At 43.6% G+C, this 20,984-nt stretch overlaps 1 protein-coding gene across 1 annotated transcript in view; it reads left to right on the top strand.

The window, feature by feature from the left end:
- The first annotated feature begins 1,232 nt into the window (after positions 1 to 1,232).
- The window catches only part of LOC119496816 (eukaryotic translation initiation factor 3 subunit H), a 65,693-nt gene continuing 45,941 nt past the window's right edge, over positions 1,233 to 20,984 (top strand). The window contains exons 1-2 of the mRNA XM_037784400.1: positions 1,233 to 1,462; positions 11,983 to 12,139. Coding sequence (XP_037640328.1) covers positions 1,328 to 1,462; positions 11,983 to 12,139 — 292 coding nt within the window. The 5' untranslated portion in view covers positions 1,233 to 1,327. The remainder of the gene's footprint in view (positions 1,463 to 11,982; positions 12,140 to 20,984) is intronic.

Below are 20,984 nucleotides of genomic sequence, written 5' to 3'. Positions count from 1 at the left end.
GTCAGTTCATTATTTCTGTTCTGCTGGTTCTTGCGACTAACAGGAGCTACTTTGCTCATAGTTCGGTTGAGAGTGTGGGGCGGGGTCGGCTACTGAAGGTTCTGCTCTGGTTCCACCAGGAAACCCTTATATGGCTTGCAATTCTCTAATGACGTCAGAAGAGAAGGAAAAAAAGCAAAGTGATTTTCTACACCCATTTCCGGACAAACGGAGCAGGAGAAGAAGAGAGAGGATGGTCTTTTATGATACTATGGTGACCTGGAGACACACTGGGGACAGATATTGATGTTTAAAAGACATGGAAAAGTGCATTTTGCATAATAGGTGACCTTTAAAACCACAGCTCACCGCCGCAGCTTCAGCAATGGAAGCTTTGAACATCGCCCACTCGGGTTCAATGCCCCCAACCTCCACAGGGATGCCAGAAAAGCTCCGCCGGAGGTGTGAGTTGAAGATCTCTCGGACAGGGGCCTCCTCCAGACATTCCCAGTTCGCCCGCACTACCCGTTTGGGCTTACCAGGTCTGTCCAGAGTCTTCCCCCACCCTCTGACCCAACTCACCACCAGATGGTGATCAGTTGACAGCTCCGCCCCTCTCTTCACCCGAGTGTCCAAAACATGCGGCCTCAGATCAGACGATACGATTACAAAATCGATCATCGACCTTCGGCCTAGGGTGCTCTGGTACCACGTACACTTATGAGCATCCTTATGTTCGAACACGGTGTTCCAGTCCATGACTAGCACAGAAGTCCGATGACAAACGACCACTCGGGTTTAGATCCAGGAGGCCGTTCCTCCCAATAACGCCACTCCAGGTGTCTCCATCGTTGCCCACGTGCTCGTTGAAGTCTCCCAGCAGACCCATGGAGTCCCTACTGGAGCCCCATACAGGACTCCATTCAGGGTCTCCAAGAAGGCCGAATACTCCGAACTGCTGTTTGGTGCATACGCACAAACAACAGTCAGAGTTTGCCATGGGAGACCCTACCAGGAGCACGAGGCTCCAGACAACACAGCCCTCAGGGTCATAGGGACACACCAACCTCTCCACCACATTAAGGTAATCGTCCCGGAAAGGTATATCTATAGATGTATTATATCTCTCTCTGTGTGTTGTTGTTGTGTCAATGGGATTCATACATTAAATGAAACAGGTCTCATCTAAAGAGGGAACTGAACAGTTTGTCTCTTGTTTCTCTCCGGACAGGAAACCGGACGCCTCGTCACCGGAACCGTCCGTCGCTGATCTCTCTCCTCCTCTTTCCTCGTGTAGTGCTGTAGGTACTGCTCTCTCTGTCTCTCTGAGGAACAGCTGCTCTCTCTGATGGCTTCTACTTCTTCCTCTACGTCCCGTAAGGACTCCGCTGCTCCGGTCCCGGTACCGGCCGCTACTCCGGTACCAGCTTCTACCGGAGGAACCCTGGACTCTCCGGTGAAACAGATCCAGATCGAGGGTCTGGTGAGTGATCACACGGGGCTGGAGGGGTGATGGCGGGCTGATCGTCTGGATGTGTATGAACTAACTGTAGTTAGTCTGTAGAGTTTATTATGTTATTACATCTACTAATAAATATCATTATATACTATACTATTATATATTATATATACTATATACATCTACTAATAAATACCATTATATATTATATATACTATATACATCTACTAATAAATACCATAACAGATCAGAACTGCTGATTACAGCTAACAGGCTAACAGCTAACATGCTAACAGGCTAACAGCTAACAGGCTAACAGCTAACAGCTAACAGGCTAACAGCTAACAGGCTAACAGCTAACAGGCTAACAGCTAACAGCTAACAGGCTAACAGGCTAACAGCTAACAGGCTAACAGCTAACAGCTAACAGCTAACAGGCTAACAGCTAACAGCTAACAGCTAACAGGCTAACAGCTAACAGGCTAACAGCTAACAGCTAACAGCTAACAGGCTAACAGCTAACAGGCTAACAGCTAACAGGCTAACAGGCTAACAGCTAACAGCTAACAGCTAACAGGCTAACAGGCTAACAGCTAACAGCTAACAGGCTAACAGCTAACAGGCTAACAGCTAACATGCTAACAGCTAACAGGCTAACAGCTAACATGCTAACAGGCTAACAGCTAACATGCTAACAGGCTAACAGCTAACATGCTAACAGGCTAACAGCTAACATGCTAATAAAAGGCTAATAAGAGGCTAATTACAAGCTAACAGGCTATTAAGAAGCCAATAGCTAACATGCTAACAGGCTAATAAGAAGCTAATAGCTAACATGCTAACAGGCTAATAAGAGGCTAACAGCTAACACGATAATAACACGATAATTACAGGCTAACAACATGCTAACATGCTAATAAGAGGCTAATTACAAGCTAACAGGCTAATAAAAGGCTAACATGATAACAGGCTAATAACATGCTAGTAACAGGCTAACATGCTAATAACATCAAGCAGTTGCCTAGCAACGCAATTCCGTTGAAATGCACTAAAACGGAGCGTTTCAGACAGAGGGTGAATACAGGTACAGACGTAGGCAAAATTGTTGGTACTCTTCCGTTAAAGAAAGAAAACCCCACAATGGTCACTGAAATAACTTGAAACTGACAAAAGTAATAATAAATAAAAATTCACTGAAAATTAACTAATGAAAATCAGCTGTTGCTTTTGAATTGTGGTTCAACAGAATCATTTTAAAAAACAAACTGATGAAACTGGCCTGGACAAAAAATGATGGTACCCCTAGAAAAGATGTAAAATAATGTGACCATAGGGACATGTTAAACTAAGGTGTGTCCTGTAATTAGCATCACAGGTGTCTTCAAACTTGTAATCAGTCAGTCTGCCTATTTAAAGGGTGAAAAGTAGTCACTGTGCTGTTTGGTGTCATGGTGTGTACCACACTGAACATGGACCACAGAAAGCTAAGGAGAGAGTTGTCTCAGGAGATCAGAAAGAACATTATAGACCTTCATGTTAAAGGTAAAGGCTATAAGACCATCTCCAAGCAGCTTGATGTTCCTGTGACTACAGCTGCACATATTATTCAGAAGTTTAAGGTCCATGGGACTGTAGCCAACCTCCCTGGACGTGGCCGCAAGAGGAAAATTGATGACATATTGAAGAGACGGATAATACGAATGGTAACCAAAGAGCCCAGAACAACTTCCAAAGAGATTAGAGGTGAACTCCAAGGTCAAGGTACATCAGTGTCAGATCGCACCATCCGTCACTGTTTGAGCCAAAGTGGAGTTAATGGAAGACGACCCAGGAGGACACCAAATCATAAAAAAGCGAGACTGGAATTTGCCAAAATGCATATTGACAAGCCACAAAGCTTCTGGGAGAATGTCCTTTGGACAGATGAGACAAAACTGGAGCTTTTTGGCAAGTCACATCAGCTCTATGTTCACAGACGAAGAGATGAAGCATCCAAAGAAAAGAACACTGTACCTAATGTGAAACATGGAGGAGGCTCGGTTATGTTCTGGGGCTGCTTTGCTGCATCTGGCACAGGGTGTCTTGAATCTGTGCAGGGTGCAATGAAATCTCAAGACTATCAAGGCATTCTGGAGCGAAATGTGCTGCCCAGTGTCAGAAAGCTTGGTCTCAGTTGCAGGTCATGGGTCCTCAAACAGGATAATGACCCAAAACACAGCTAAAAACACCCAAGAATGGCTAAGAACTAAACATTGGACTATTCTGAAGTGGCCTTCTATGAGCCCTGATCTAAATCCTATCGAACATCTGTGGAAGGAGCTGAAACATGCATTCGGAGAAGGCACCCTTCAAACCTGAGACAGCTGGAGCAGTTTGCTCACGAGGAGTGGGCCAACATACCTGTCAACAGGTGCAGAAGTCTCATTGAGAGTTACAGAAATCACTTGATTGCAGTGATTGCCTCAAAAGGTTGTGCAACAAAATATTAAGTTAATGTTACCATCATTTTTGTCTAGGCCAGTTTCATTAGTTTGTTTTTTTAAATGATTCTGCTGAACCATAATTCAAAAACAATGTCTCATTTTCATTAGTTAATTTTCAGTGAATTTTTATTTATTATTACTTTTGTCAGTTTCAAGTTATTTCAGTGACCATTGTTGGTTTTTCTCTCTTTAACGGAACGTTACCAACAACTTTGCCTACGTCTGTATATTCAGATAGACAGGGTGAATACAGGTATATTCAGATAGACAGAGGGTGAATACAGGTATATTCAGATAGACAGGGTGAATACAGGTATATTCAGACAGACAGAGGGTGAATACAGGTATATTCAGACAGACAGAGGGTGAATACAGGTATATTCAGACAGACAGAGGGTGAATACAGGTATATACAGACAGAGGGTGAATACAGGTATATTCAGACAGAGGGTGAATACAGGTATATTCAGACAGACAGAGGGTGAATACAGGTATATTCAGATAGACAGCATGATGAAGTTTTTTTTAACATTAAAGTTTGTAAACATGTTCTCCTAGAAACACTAAATACAAGTATGAACCTGAAAATGAGCTGATATGGAACCTTTAAGTGAACTGCGGTCAGCTTCCTGTTGCTTGTGTACGTGCTCGCACTATGTAGGCGCAAGTGATCATCCTTGGCTGCTAAACAGTGAAGTGACATTACATTACAACCGTACATCACCGTTACCATCTGTAATGTCCAGTCTTCATGATACCAGATAGCTCGCCATTTGCAAATCACTTCATTAGCTAAAGTTACGTAGCCAAACCGTCCCGAGTCTTTACTGTACGTAGAAATCAGTCCACAGGCTGTTACAGGCAACCGAGACAGTCTGGGAAGATCCCAGTTTATGAGTTACATTACAATCTGTTCACACATTGGCAATACAAAGCAATTAATACATGTAAATAGTTACATTTAGTACCTTTAAGTTGAAAATCATTTTAAATTTTGGTGGCACTGTTGCAGATCTTGTGTTTTACTTTTGAATTGATTCTTGCAGAAACATACAGATACACTCATAGAAACACATAGCAACATACAGGTATAGTACAGATCAGATAACACACATGTAGTTGACAAAATCTTCTTGTGCACTCATTCATCCCGGCTCACAACAGTGTCAGCGAGGCAGATTGTTCAGGGCTGCTGTTGTAGAAGGAACAAAGCTCTTCTCCATCGCAGTGTTCTGTATCTCCGACCAGATGGAAGTAAAGTGAAGTGTTGGTTTAGAGGGTGATCAGTGTCATTTAATATTGTGAGAGCTCTGAGGTTCATATCTGATAGATCTGATGGGTGTCGGAGGGCAGATGATTTTGGAGGCCGTGCTTGTGATGTTGGCAAGTTTGTTCTAGTTGGAAGTTGTTAACATGGTGAAGAAGCTGCAGGGCAACAGTAGAGCAGGATGTGCTGGATGAGGAGATGGGGGGGCAACAGACGGTGCCCTGAGTTTATGGATAACATGAAGTCTTTGCTTGGATCTTTTGTGGATGTCAGTGATCAAAACTGACTTTATTGTCTATGATTAGTCTGAGATATTTAAAGCTGCTCAGCTGTCTTGCCGTGGATGGAGGTGTGGTTCAGTCCAGTGTGTGGGGAGGGGGCGGGGGGAGGAGGAGGAGGAGGAGGAGGAGGAGGAGGAGGAGGAGGAGGAGGAGGAGTGTATTTGATGTGTTAATGACTAGTTCTTTTGTTTTGTTAATTGTTAATTTCACACACCCTAAACACTGTTGTATTTCTTTATTCTGTAGTACCTCTGTGTAAACAGCAGAGGACAAACTTGCTTCACTGCCATGCACTGATGTCCTCCCTCCTCCTGCCCGACACGGCACTGGACACAAAGCCGAGCATTTGCCTGGTGTGCCTGAACGCAGTAGCAAGACTTAAACTTGCCAGCTGCTGCTTTCCTTTTATCTTGCTCATTAAAGCTGCCCTAGAGTCTCAGGCCCTAATTTCAAATCTAAATATTTCACCTCAATGTGTATTATTTAGACCTCTAATGAGATTTTCCTAATTCATTTTCTCAGCCTTATCAACCAAACATTTTTAATCACAGCAGTTAAATTAAAAACAGTCGAGAGTCGTTTAGTGTGTGTGTGACCTCATTTGGATTCAGACCGTTGAAGGAAAGGTGTCTATTTCAGGCAGAGTTATGAAATGCGTTTCACCTGAATGCATTGATATGCAGTTGCCGCTGTGTTGCGTCATGACCCGTCTGTCAGAGGTTTCGCTGGAGGGTTGCCCAAAGACAGCATCACCGCTGCCGTGCGGTAGAATTGGATTGTTTCCTTGCTTTTGAAGAGGTTTTGATGGTTTGCTGTTGCCACAGGAGTGGAGTGCTGCACAGCGACGTGTTCCATTAAACACCTACTGAGATCACACGACTGCCTGCATGTTTGAAAAGACTTTCTTCATTTATTCTGACGTATGATGCACGTCAGACAGGTTGGGTCTCACTCGCGTAGCATGAATAAAGGAACAGTCAGAGAGGACATTTTACAGGACATTCTGGCGTTGTGAGTTGAAAGCTCTGGGTGATAAAACACAAACAAATGTTCAGCACTGTGCTAGAACTGTGCCTTCTTCCCCCCGAGGCTTTAAACCTAGGCTGATCAGGAAGGTGTTCACACTACATGATGTGACACCGATCAGCTGTAACACACACGGACACGAGAGATAACTTACTACCCGAATGTAGAGACACATGTTCCCATCTGTCCTGTACAGTTACTAACTACTGTGTTTTTTATATCACTGCTTTGCAATACAGAATCTACAGTTTATGTTTAGGCCTACCTTTTATTTCTAAGTTGGTTGATTTGGTTATCAGTATGTTAAAATTAAAACTATAACACCGGATTACATGCTGCATTGAGCACTTGAAGGCAATTTGAATCCCGCGTGAGTCGTGGGAATGACGGTCTCTTCCACCACTAACAATAGTTTATTGCTGAAAAATACAGACCACAAATGTTATCAAAACCAAGGTTTGATTTCATGAAAATCCTGAGGATTATAATGACATCCATATAAGAATAACATTGCTAATGAATTTTGTACGAGTCGTCTTTCGCTTAATTTGTAATTGCATACTTGTCTGGACTGATCCAAATTAGATGTGGTTTTATAATGTTTAATGTGAGAGTCATTGCTGCTGAAATGAAATAGAGTAGCAGCTAATAAAGAGTAGAGCAAGTAGAGATGGAAATGTTTCTAATTTGAGCTGAATCTCCGTCGTTCAAACTGTGTCTGTACTTTAGATTATTTATTTCCCTGCATTGCAATGACACCCCCCGTTGGTTGTTGTTGCCAGGGTCACCGTCTTCACACTACAAGTCTGACTTGGCCCAACAAAACCAAACACGCAGGACTCTACAGTGACGAGCAATTAGTGTGCGAATGTGAAAAATGATTTGGGCGCACCAGTACGAGTTCTGACACCTCCAGTGCCAAAATACACAGATTCACTGAGCTCCCACGCTAACAAATCCATTATTGGATCTCTTGTCTCTCCTCTCTCTTTCTCATTAGCAAAGAGCAGCTACAAAACATTCAGGTAGCAGCTTCTCATTTTAGCCGTCGCTGACCGTTGCTCTCGCCGGTGGCGCCAGCAGGTATAATCTCCGTGAGTAACTGGGTGGCAACCAGAATGAAAGCTGATGTCTTTGTGTGCCATTTTTGAGGAAACGTCCACGTTGTAACAGATCTGTGAGTGGACTGGGTATTTCTGTAGTCCCAACAACTCCAACAGAGTGACATGTCTTCTCTCTCGTAAAATAATCCAGTTGATCACATCAGATCAGGAGTCGTATTCTCCAAGTTAGACTTCCATTCAATAATTGAAGTATCACCTTTATAGTTCTGAATCAGGACTTCCAGCATTTGGAGAAACTTGCCTGTTAAAATAAGGGGTGCCTACTGTTATTTCAATGTGCCGGATACATACTTAATCAACATTTCATACATTCTGCTACTATGAACATTTATTTTATACCCAGCATCTTTGGCACAGAAATGTCTTTTGTGACACATTGAGTTCGATCTTATCTCATTTTCAAGTCAGGCCACTCAAAACGGTTTCTGTCCTCTCAGCTTGAAGCTGAATCTTTTGAGTCGTAGTCAGTTATGACTTTCGTTTCTTCAAAACCTAAATGGATTCACTAAGCGATTTGAATGGATGCAGATCTGAGGAGCAGATTCAATACTGAGATCCGATTTGATAAAATGCTATCAAACCCCAACCCAAGAGTTAGCAGCCTTTATTCTGTTTGAAAAGTGATGCATTAAAGATGCTCTCCTTTGTTAGGTCCCATGTACATCATATATTTTGAATTTCTTTAGTGATCTCTTAGTTAAATCAGCCCCTGCTTCTTGTGCACACTGAATGTTTAATGTTAAAAAATTGATGCATTAATGTTATTTTTCAAAAAGATCTCGAGCAACATCTGTCAGATGAAGAGGAAATCTGCGGTGGTCTTCGTCCACGGCTCAATCCAACTCACGCCGCATCAAAGCGGTATCTCCGTCAAGTCTATTACAGCCAACGTTGAGTGTATAGAGTCCGTCTACACATCACTGCCGCTAAAAGAAAACTCATTACGTGATCGTCTCTCTTGCTGTACTTTCTCATAACTTGAGCCCCGTTGTGGCGGGAATATGAGCGAGAGAGAAGATTTACGATCAGAATTAAAGGCAGCCAACGGGGGATTTGGACCACAATTGATTTTGCACAATTCAATTTTAAGCTTGTTGATTTATAACACGCTGTCCACATATCAATCCTGGGCCTCTCCACATGAGGTGAGCTCACTGGCTAGCTGCTGGTGAGCTAGATCAATACAATGGTATGGTGTGTGTGAGAGAGAGAGAGTAGCAGGAAAAGACATTGCTGCAGAGAGTTAGCTTGTGTGCATGTACGTGTGTGTGTGCAGGTTTGTACAAACTTGGAGCTTTCTAGGCTTTGCTTACAATAACTGATGGCATTTACTCAGCACCAGGAAGCCAACACAACAAATCCTCTGATCCCCCGCTCCTTCCTTCCTTCCTTCCTCCCCTTTCTTTTAGTGCAGACGCCTCCTCACTCGCCTCTTTAAGGCCTTTCTGTAGATTCAGGGTTTTTCTTAAAGCTCTGCTCGAATTTAGCTTTATTTATTTGACCTTCCTGGAGTTGTTTTTGGCCAATTGTCCATCTCTCACCCCCCCTCCTTTTCCGGACGGACACTATTTAAGTGTGTGATGAACAGATTGCCAAGAGTTAGATAGCTGGAAGCATTGTGTATCTGTGCTATCTGCTCTCTCTGATGGAGGGAGACTAGAAAAGCTATTTGCTGGCAGAAGAAGGAGCCAAAGCTCAAAGGGGTGGGAGGGGGCAGGGGGCTAAATTCTTTGCCGTGCAGACGTCCACCATAACCCTCTCCTCCCTCATCCCTCCCTGGCCGTGTTCACCTGGCTGCTTTCCTCACACTCACCTGGTCCCTTCCTGCTCTCTTCTGTCATCATCGCCCTTATCCATCTGGTTTCTCTCTGTCACATTTTCTCAGTTGTATTTCCTCCTTCCCCCTCTCTCTCCCTGCTCCACCGCTTTCCCCGACTTCTCACTCTCACATTTTCTCCCTCTCTCTCCATCCATTCCCCCCCCCCTCCCCTGACCTATTGTTCAGACCTTCCTCCCCTCTCAGTCAGAAAAGCCGCGGCAGGCAGGCAGGGAATGAGATTTGTTTTTCTACCCACTCCACCCCGTATCACCTCTCTTCTCCCACCCCGAGCTCTTTTACTTGTTGCATGACAGGTTCAGCACTCCATTGAAATAAATCATCTCCCAAGACAGATGCATGCATGTGTGTGTGTGTGTGTGCGTGAGCTAGTGAGACGAGTAAGGGCTCCCTCATGGTGATGATGTGTGTTTTGTTGTGAGCATGGCCCCAGGACTGCCACCCTGCTTCTGCGTGCATGTGTGTGTGTGTGTGTGTGTGTGTGTGTGTGTGTGTGTGTGTGTATTATTAATGCCTCTGGCTGTGACCTGCCCACACTGTTATCGGTGTGATTTATGCGTTCCCCCTCCACACTGTGCTTTCAGCTTCTTGTCCTCTTCCTGTTCGTTTAGACGCTTTGCCTCATTCTCTATTATTTGCCTCGGCTGTTTTCTGTTTTTGCTGGTCGATGTTTCTCATGATTGGTACGTGTGTGTGTGTGCGTGTGCGTGCGTGTGTGTGTAGAAGTAAGCCATAGCCCTTCCCTGCTGTCCTTGGTGTCGGTGATGCAGCATTAGAGCTTAAACCAGCTCCTCAATCATGTGGAGCCTTGTCCTATTGGCCCATTTTTATCTGGCATTAAATATTAAACGCATACGATGATGCATGGACACCCTGTCCAGATGAGCCACTGCAATGTAGGATATCAGACTACAGGTCCAAATATACCCTCCTACTGTACGAGGGGAGCATTTTTCTTAAAATCTCAGTAGATTCAGGTTGTTTTATTCTCTGTGTGCCGCCTTCACTGTGGCCTCCTCTCTTTTTGTTTAAGGACATGTAGATTATAATAACGCTGCAGATATTGTGCGTAATTTAACATATTTGAAAAGAAGATAAAAATATTTTTGGAAACGGTCTTGAAGCTTCAAGCCGGTTCCCTTGGCAGCGGTTGACTGACATCTGAGGTTGCTAAGAGACACACTGTGAATCCTGGTGCGCTGCTGATGGAGCGCATCATCGGTGGGGTGATAGGAGATGCTAGTATTCTTGCTCTACGGGCCCAGTGATGCCGAATCAATGCAGAAGATCCGAATAATTTTATTCTTGGAAGTCAACCTTTTTTGACTTCATGCGCCGCTGAGCAACTTTCTCGGAGTGAACGAGGCCCCGCCTCCAACGCTAGATCCCGTCCTCTCTAATCATCCATGGTAGCTGGTTAGCCTAGCATGCTAATATTAGCACTGACAAATATAACTTCCATTTCTTTGATTTGGTTATTACAGTTTTTAACGCAAGTTAGAACAAACATGAAGGACATACACACACTCACCGGCCACTTTATTAAGTACACCTTGCAAGTATTGGGTTGGACCCCCTTTTGCACATTCATGATGTGAATCTCCCGTTCCACCACATCCCACCGTTGGATTGGATAGAGATCTGGTGACTGGAGGTCATCGTTGTCATGTTCATGATACCAGTTTGAGATGATTTGAGCTTTGTGTCATGGTGCGTTATCCTGCAGGAAGGAGCTAATCGGAGATGGGTACACTGTGGTCATAAATGGAAGGACACGGTGGGCTGTGGTGCTGAAATGATGCTCAATTCAATAATTAGTCTATAATCACTTGAACTCCCAATTAACTATTCATATTTTCATTATTTAGATTTTCCAATATGTTGTGATAATATGGCCTTAAGTCACTGTTGTTGAGTTGTGTAATGTGTTGAAGAAAGTAAATTCATTATTAAAATATTTGTGATAAAAAGTTTCCTTATTGAATACAGTCACATATTGCTGCGTATGTGCATCAACATTGTTATCTTAATACTTTTCTATACATTAGAATATAGTTTTAATGCACACTGGGATAAAAGCCACATTATTTTGGCCTACGTTTTTCTCATTGCCGTTAATTATAAATAAAAAATAGTTTCATGTACTGTATATGTGCTGTGATGAAACACCGCAAATCTGCAGCTAGAGGAAAAAAAAACCCCAAGCGGCTTGTAAAAAAACATCCCAACCAAACTAACCCCAACACAAACTAATGAGCACAAATCAACATGACGAGCAGAGACGCAATTGAATCGGATAACATAAATCAAAGGATGATAAAATACAATAACAAGCGATGCCGTAACAGCCAGAGAACGCACAAACAATGAGCACGATAAATAAATTAGCCCCGGTTCAGGAAATGAAATCATTTTTCAGAAACTGTTATTGAAAGGAGGGTGAAGCCTCCTCTCCTCCCTCTCCCTCTCTCTGTCTCTCTATTCTGTTCGATACTATAGTGATAGTGTTCTCGCTGTTTTTCACAGGTGGTGCTGAAGATTATCAAGCACTACCAGGAAGAGGGCCAGGGCAGCGAGGTGGTTCAGGGCGTCCTGCTGGGCCTGGTAGTTGAAGACCGGCTGGAGATCACCAACTGCTTCCCCTTCCCCCAGCACACCGAGGATGATGCAGACTTTGATGAAGGTAAACGAGAGCAGTGTTCCCTTTCTGTTTATTCTATCGATCCTCTCCTGCAGCTGGACAAATGCACACACCCACACTCACACAATATAACATCACAACAGAGTCTGAAATGAGTACCTGTTCAGCACCAAATGCCGGTAAAACTTGTCTTTAAGTGGATTAAGCGGTTGGGTTTAGCATTACGACGGCTGCTAAATTGAGGAGATGATAATATCTAAATGCTTCAGTAACATTAAGGCGTTGGTCTTAGCTTTGTTCTCAAATTATGAAAGCACCAAAGATTGCTTTTTTAGTAATTAAAATTCTACTGAATGCCATGACAAATTGCAAATTTGGATGAACATGTTTTTAATTAGCACTAAGTACTTGAGTTGACGTACAGAATGACATTGAAAATATTGAGTTAGAATATTTCTGTGAAAAATGTGTGTTTTGTTTGAGGGAAACTTTGTAGTTAGTCAAATGGAATAATACCAACTATGTCCTCGACGGGTGAGCTGAAAAGTAAATTCCCGACATTGTGCAAACTAATTCATTAAAAAAAGCAATAACCGTACAAACAGAAGCAACTGGTCATTGAATCTTACCGGAACTGGTCCTTGAAATATGCGACTCAGGACAAAGATTTCCTCCAACCCCCAAAGTAAAAGTCTGATTGGAAGCAATATAATAACTTGTATGTGCACGATGTGTTTTTAGGAGACAAATCACCATTCTATCGTTAAATTGCCACAAACCTTAAAGAAATAACAGACTATCAAGACCAGGAGCCAGGGTACAACCACATCAACAACTCCCTGAATATCTGTGTGTGCGTCAGACGTCCCCAGCCACGGCGTTAAGGACAAAGCCGACTTTTAACTAAGCTAACTAGGTGTCCTACGTTGTCAGTGCCAGGGTTGATGTGTGAGGGCGGTGGTTTCAGGGATGCAATGGCTCCGTTGTTTGGGTTACAGGTGGGTGGTACGAACGTGAACAGGATTTGATTTAGTCTTTATCCGCACACGTAGACTTTTTCCTTTCCCCTCCCGCCTCCCGTCAGCTTTCATATCAAAGGATGCCGTGTCCTCTGACCTCGGCCCTTCCCTTGTCAAGCCTTGTTGTTACTCGCTCCTTGTTAGCGCAAAAAAATCCGCTACAAGCCAGACTGAAGGATGGGGAAGGTGAGCAAATGTGGAAAAAAACCCTGCTCTAACAGGCCTGCACTGCTAACGAGCAACTGTCAAAAATTCTGCAAGATACACAAGCTTTCAATGGTGGCTAAAGGTCGTTAGTGTCAGGAAGCACTCGCTCTGTGTGTGTGTATCTGCGCTGGTGAGTGTCATTGCTCGTTGTATTGTTGACTTTTGATGCGCTGGATTTTCCATCTGTCACTCCCTTTAAGCTAACAAGGGCTTCGCCTCGCCAGGAACGCCGGGAAAATGTACAGAACTACAACAGAATTCCTCTCAACCAGACGACACACTTCAGGTTATTTGTCACGATGGAACCGAGTTCAAAAAGGAGACTTGTTGGGAGTCTTTCATGTTGTGTGTGTTGCGTGTGCTGTTAGTCGATGAAATGACAGTACACAGTGCAGTACAAGAACCGTACGCCACAAAGTAGACAACTCTGTACAGAACGCTCCTGTCTCTGCTTACAAAGTGTGTTTGCTGAAAGGAGTTTATGCTACACTCACCATTTTATCTACTAAATAACTCTCTCTCTCTCTATCTCTCTCTCTCCCCCTCCGTCTCTCTGGTCTGCCCTGTGGTAACTAATTGTCAGTGTTTCTGCTGTGCTGATGTCGGGGCAGAAGACAGAACAACAGTGTTTTCTTGAAGTGTGAATCATGTCTGTGAACTTCCTCTCGGAGCATCGATATTCTACTAAAGATCCAGAGCCAGACTGTGATAAATGATCGGAGGCTACGAGTGTGTAACTCTCCTATATTCAGACGTTTGGGATGCATATTTAGATAAATTGGTTCATTGATTCAACTTTTATTAGCTAAAAACCGCATGCTTCCAAAATAATGTAGATGCCACATCAATAATGACAAACGATGGGCAGAGACACTCTGGGGATTGTTTTGGAAAGTCCATAAAGAAGATGCAGTTTTCAGTAAAATGCTGCAGACTGGTAATACCAAGGTCAGGGTCATCTGCCTAAATCGAGTCAACAACACTAGACAGTAGGACTGGGAAGCACCAGAGGCCCCACGATACGATATTATCACGATACTTAAGTCAATCACTCGCGAACTACGATCAAACATGAATCAATATTCTGTTACTGTAATGCCTATTTCTCTCCTCAGATGTTCTCAGAATCATCTTGTAGTTCACGGTTTAGATGTAAAATGAGAAAGTTAGCTCCGGCTGGTGCTTGGTATTTCCTCAACTGATCTCAACATGGCTGCCGGGTCACAAACTTTCTCATGTTACAGCTAAACCGTGCACTACAAGATGATTCTGAGAACATCTGAGGGGAGAAATAGACATTACAGTAACAGAATAGTGATTCATATTTGATCAGCGCTGCCTAGTTTGACCGTTTGATCAGAGTTGGTGAGTGATTGACAGCCGGCTCTCGGAGACGGTAGACTCCAGCTCGGCTCTGATTGGTTGTTTTCCTGCGGTCTGCGGAGCCCCGTCACTTCACAAGACACGGGAAACCTCTGTTGGTCTGGAGGAGCTGCAGCAGTTATTTCTGCACAAACGTCCACTGTACATTCACTAGATATTCTCAGAGCTAAACTAACTCTTCTGCAGTGTGGAGTGAGCAGCATGCACGTGAGAGGTGGAGAGAGAGAGAGAGAAGGAGCGCGGTGTGTGAGTGAAGGCAAGCAGAGGAGCAGAGGAGCAGAGTACAGCAGAGACTCCGGTCCTGGAGACCAAAGCTACGGTCTCCCCCGCGTCCTCCGACCGCGGCCAACACTGTTTAACAGCTTCACTAGATACAACCAAGAGGTTTTGGTGCTTCACTGTAGTTTGTGTTGGAGTCTGAGTCTGAACAGCGGAGACACATGCGAGCGACCATGGGACACCGACCAGCAATGATTTATACGTGTAAGAAGTTAAAAACAGTCCCTTTAAACTAGGAGGCGTTACAACAGGGTCCAGTGTGCTTTGGAAGTAGTTGCTCACACTTTGTGTTGTTGTCACTAGTGCTGGTCTGCAGCATCTATCAGTAACGTTTCAATCAGCACTTCATTATTCTGTACCGTGCTACCTTTCTCTCTGGAAGTGAACGCCCTGAAGAAGTCGGTGTATGATTGGGAAACTTTGCAGGAGAGGGGAGCGAAACACACACACACACACACACACACACACACACACATACACACACACACACACACTCAGTTACACCACACACTCTCGTACACTCACAGGAGGCTATTTGGCCAAAATGTTTTTGACAGTCGTATCAGTTTTTGATGAATGTCTCACACAATGTGGTCTGAATGTGTGTGTTTGTATCAATGCAGCGCTATCTCTGACTATTGTATTGACTTTCTGATACATATCAGTTAATCGCTGCACCGCCAGATAAAGCTTGAGATTTGGTGTAGAAAGACTCCGCAGAGCAGCGCGTGCTTTCTTTACCTCCAATCAGGCACGTTGCACACGTTTACCTTACAAGATCTGCGTGTGTGTGGATATATCTGTCTCTGTGCCGTGTGTGTGTGTGTGTGTATACCTGAATCATCTTCCACTGACTCATTGCCTGCTAGAGGCCCCTCGGATCAGAATTACTCCTCCAATCTATCTCTAAAGGAAAGATGGACAGGACTGGCAGTTACTTGACTGTGTGTGTTTTTGTGCATGTGTATTTGAGAGAAAGCACGGCTGTGTGTGTGTGTGTGTCTGCTATGCTGCCGTTTCATCAACAGGTGCCAGTGTGGAGCTGTACTTGCAGGACAGTCGGTGGCAGCAAATGTGAGCAACATGAGTGAGAGAAAGATGGAAAAAGAGAGTAATCGAGCGCGCACAGCAGAATCCGCCTCAGATAAAACCTTGGCTGAACCCCAACCCTCCTATTTCCTCCCATGTCCTTGCATACTTTGTCCTTGTATCATTTACAAAATGTATGGAGAGAGATGTGGAGACGCGCAGGCAGTTATTCTCTAGGCATTTTGTGCACTGGAGGCACGCAAGCAGCATCTTAATAATGTGCTTTGGCCCAACTCTTTTGTTGTGATATGAGCGATAATACAAAGCAGAGAGGTATCCTGGCTCAGAGATGATTAGGGACAGCGGCGTACGGGAGAATTTACATCAGACCTTGCAAGGTAGTAATTGTGACCCTCCCGTCTCCTGATACACAGAAACACACCGTCGGGGAGAGGTGTTGTGTTTATCAGCTGTGAAATGGATTTGTTACATAAGAGAAGAAATTGTAGTAAAATAACATTTCAACCTTTTTTATGATGCTTATAGCTAGACTAAACAGTAGGTTGATATTAACATTACATCTTTAGGGCCTCTGAGAATCAGCAGCTATCTCTGCAGCTCTCAGCTCCGTGGTTCAGTGTGCCGGTCCGTACGGTTGACTCCCTATGGCTCTCACCAACCTCTGCAGTCTGTCAACACACGGTGTACGTTTATTGAAAATGTCACTGCACTTCAAGTTTTGACAACGTGTGGGCGTTTATTTTTCCTGGTTTCATTCTTGCATGCTCTGCCATGCACCTGTCTATTCTCGTACAGGTTTACAAAGATCTCTGTTAAATGTTTTATACTCTCACAAACCGCTATCATAAAAAACAAAAACTGCGTGCAGCTGCTCGACTCTTATAAGCTCCTGTAAACGAACCGCTCGCTGCACGAAAACCACTGCCCAGTTCAGAATAGCACAGAAATGACGCAGGTGAAGTCAGCAGTTTTCATTGGAGGTGGAGGCTATTTAAGGAAAGTTGTACAAAAACATCAAAAGGTAAATTATTAAGACAACTAGAGGATAAATCATGAGACTAGAAGCTTTAAACTGCTTCTAATCTCAGTGAATGGTAACTGTTCTATAAGTTTGTGTGATTTCTTTTCATTAGATCTCGGGCTACCCCTCTTAGTCGACTAGTCAGTCGTTTTGGTCTTAGATGGCTAAGATGTCTTAAGTCGATTAGTCTTTTTTTAATGCTTTTTTCATACTGAATGACTTATTTGAAATAAGTAATAAGTTATTTCCAAAAAAGTTATGAGCACATTTCTGGTAAACACCAGATCTAAAGTGGTGCTTTTGTGTGATTCTTTGTGGAGAAACTCAGTTTTGCAGATCTGTTGATTAAATCAACAAATCGAATAGTCGCCAAAATCGTATGACTGTTAGCCGACTAAGAATTTCCCTGGTCGAGGATCAGCCCTAGTTATATCTGACTTAGAAATAGTTGAACACTAAAAAACTCACCAAACCGTTAATGTCAGTTGTTTTATAATGATGTCACCATTTAAAAAATCGAAATTAGCTTTTGACCTTTGAAATCAAAAGCAGGATCGGCGATTCTCTCAGTATTTTTTTTTTCTCCACCTCCTCTTATTTGCCTGCGTCCAAAGAAAAAAACACTTGAAAGACGACACGGCGTTTCTTACCGGTAGCCTGCAGGCTGCACTTTTTGAGACACCACGGCCACTGCCGGAGTCTGAGATGACGGAGAAACAACAGAACCGGAAAATCCTCCTGCTTCCCTGTTGTTTTGTGTTTAACAGTTGGTTCTCAATTGACTGGAGAAATGAGTTATTGTTATTATAGTTTAAATAAATGATTTCAATTTGACCATATGGCCTATGGCGGTTATATCATACTCGATACCATGTAGCCTACCTTTTGAAATGACAGTTGTCAGGGCCAGAAACCAATGATCTGTTGATCTTTACCAATCAAGACTCCCTAGTGTAACAATGGCATCACGACTCCTCTATTGGTTAAACAGCTGATGAAGTGTGGCTCGGTGCAGTTCGCAGGCTTCTGAAGCGTGATCGGGTTGCCTGTTTGACTCGTGAGGAGGGATTATATCAAACTAACCGTTGCTCAGTACCACTTTGGGTAATTCCGTTTGATATTCAGCCCGTGTCACTAGTTTTCAGCAGCAGCAAGAGGAGGAGGTATCCTGAAGGTAGAACAAAATTAGCCTGCTCGTTCTCTCCCTTCACCCTCCACTACTTCCCTCCTCCCCCTCTCTTTCCCTCCCCTCACTGCAGGTAAGAGAGCTGCCTACGCCCTTCTCTCTCTGACCATTTCCCTTCTCCCTTTCTCTGCAATCACTGACTCGGCTTCCTTCTTTCAGTACTTTTCTTCTGCTGTTCTTTTATCTTGCTCTTCCTGCGTTCTGCACCACACTGTCCACATCTACCTCCGTCCGTCCGTCCCCGCCGCGACCGTAGGAGGTTTAATAAAGCAGCATACTAGAGAGAGAGCCAGCATGTCCTGTTGGGGTAATTATGTCCCGAAAATGAAGCGTTCGTTTTGTGAAAATTGTGAACTTGAACAGGCAGGAGTGCTTCTCCGATTTTGGGAAGAAAGCAAAGCAGTGCATCAAAATCTAGGCAACAATTTGTCTCTTGGAGCAGTGCTTATGTTGTTCGGCTAAAATACATTTAAAATCATCTCGTTATTATTTTATAATGAGATATTGACTTCATATAAAAGATGCACACATAAGATATTGAATGCGTGTCGGTGTTCATATGTGTGTGGGTTTTTTCTCCTCTTGAAAGTATTTGTTTTAACTGCACACGCACTGAACTTCCTTCTGGCTATCCCATGCCAAGCTGCTCGCTCTCTGCCCAACACAGGTGGTAGGGGCTGCCAGGCCCCCCCGTCTGGCCTCGCGTCATGCTCCACATTGGCTCAGAAGACGGGAACAGTTGTCACACTGGTGAAACAAACAAGTTTTTAAGGGAGCTTGTTTTGCGACGTGTCCTGATTCCAGTAATTAGATGTGTTTTTGCGGCTAGGCTCCTCAGACGACACATGATGGTCTTTTCTTGGCCGAGGAGCGTTTCATTTGGACGTTTGACATGGAGACATATAACAAGGCTGTATCTATTCCAGTCCTAACAAGACACTTAATTAAAAAAATGCAGGGAAAGTTACTCTAGATGTATAAACAACCTGTAGTCATTAATGAGGTTGATTTCGCTGATTGGCAAACTCTTTTCAGTTTACTTGTTGTTTATGTCACTCCTGCTGCCACTGTTTGGAGTCACTCGGCGTACCAATTAGCCACACAACTTGAGACCGGAGTGAATATGATCGGGCTGTGAGATAGAGAATCTGGCTGCTGACTGTAAAGCACGACGAAAGCAAACTTCCCACAGACTTCTGAAAAATGATTTAGTATCAGAAACACAATTGTGTCTCATTATGGACACAGAGTATACACAGTCTGTTAATATGTTAATGACATGTCAGTGTTTGCTATCATTTACACATTTAGTGATTTCACTCGTGATTTTAGTCATTTGTTGGTGAAAAGTTACCAGACCCACAAATGTGTTGTCAATGTACTGTGTTTTTACTTTTGTTCATGAGTACTTTCACACAGAATCTGAATATTACGGGGCGAAAAAACGGCACCTTTTTTCAGAACAAGGTTGATTTTGTGAGATTTCATAAGTATATGTGGACATATACGTTATAATACAGGCTTCAACCAACCGGTTGAGTTGTGTTATATTTATGAAACAACAAGGAGGCTCAATAGTCCAACCTTCAACCTTGACAAAGGCAGCGCTTTACCTTTCACAATAAAAGCCCTAGACATACACTCACCGGCCACTTTATTAGGTACACCTTGCTAGTACCGGGTGGTCTTCATCTGCTTCAAGGTTGGACGTGTTGTGTGTTCAGAGATGGTATTCTGCATACCTTGGTTGTAACGAGTGGTTATTTGAGTTACTGTTGCCTTTCTATCATCTCCAACCACTCTGCCCATTCTCCTCTGACCTCTGACATCAACAAGGCATTTCCGTCCACACAACCCCCGCTCACTGGATCTGTTCTCTTGTTGGGACCATTCTCTGTAAACCCTAGAGATGGTTGTGCGTGAAAATCCCAGTAGATCAGCAGTTAAATACTCAGACCAGCCCGTCTGGCACCAACAACCATGCCACGTTCAAAGTCACTTAAATCCCCTTTCTTCCCCATTCTGATGCTCGGTTTGAACTTCAGCAAGTCGTTTTCACCACGTCTAGATGACGTAATGCATTGAGTTGCTGCCATGTGATTGGCTGATTAGCTATTTGTGTTAACAAGCAATTGAACAGGTGTGCCTAATAAAGTGGCCGCTGAGTGTACATTATATTAAAGGCTTCAACCAATCCCGTTGTGCGGAACGGGTTGAGTAGTGTTATATTTATGCAACAACACGGAGGCTCAATAGTCCAACGTTCAACATTGACAAAGGCAGTGCCTTACCTTTCACAATAAAAGCCCTAGACATATATTTGCAAGTATTTTGCATTTTGGTGTTGTTTATTCGTCACAAACTCTGTGTGTAAACACCTTTACTTGTAAAATACGTCAAGTCTAAAGATATTGTAATGTTGTACATGCTACTTATTTAAAGATGAGGGTCCATTCTTCCCTCTCTCTGAACAACAGCCATTTCTCAAAGCAAACATTGTGACTTGTCAAACAGAGGTATAACTAATAACATTACTCATGGATGCATTATAGGGGTTTCAGGTCCAAGGCCCCGTTTCAGAGGTGCTGGCTCACCAGTACGGTGTACTGGAACCTAAATGGAACAGAGCGATCGTCAATGTTCTTAGTTGCACCTGTGAATTTCATGCAGTTACAAGTCAGAATGTGTGCTGTGAGGAAAGTTTGTACCTTTTATGCCTCTGGCTGCCACATAACTCCAAAG

Source organism: Sebastes umbrosus, chromosome 11 (assembly GCF_015220745.1).
Source record: "Sebastes umbrosus isolate fSebUmb1 chromosome 11, fSebUmb1.pri, whole genome shotgun sequence".
In the NCBI taxonomy this organism is placed as follows: domain Eukaryota; kingdom Metazoa; phylum Chordata; class Actinopteri; order Perciformes; family Sebastidae; genus Sebastes; species Sebastes umbrosus.
Note: the sequence above shows the minus strand (reverse complement) of the source record. Positions and strands in the feature narration are given on the sequence as shown.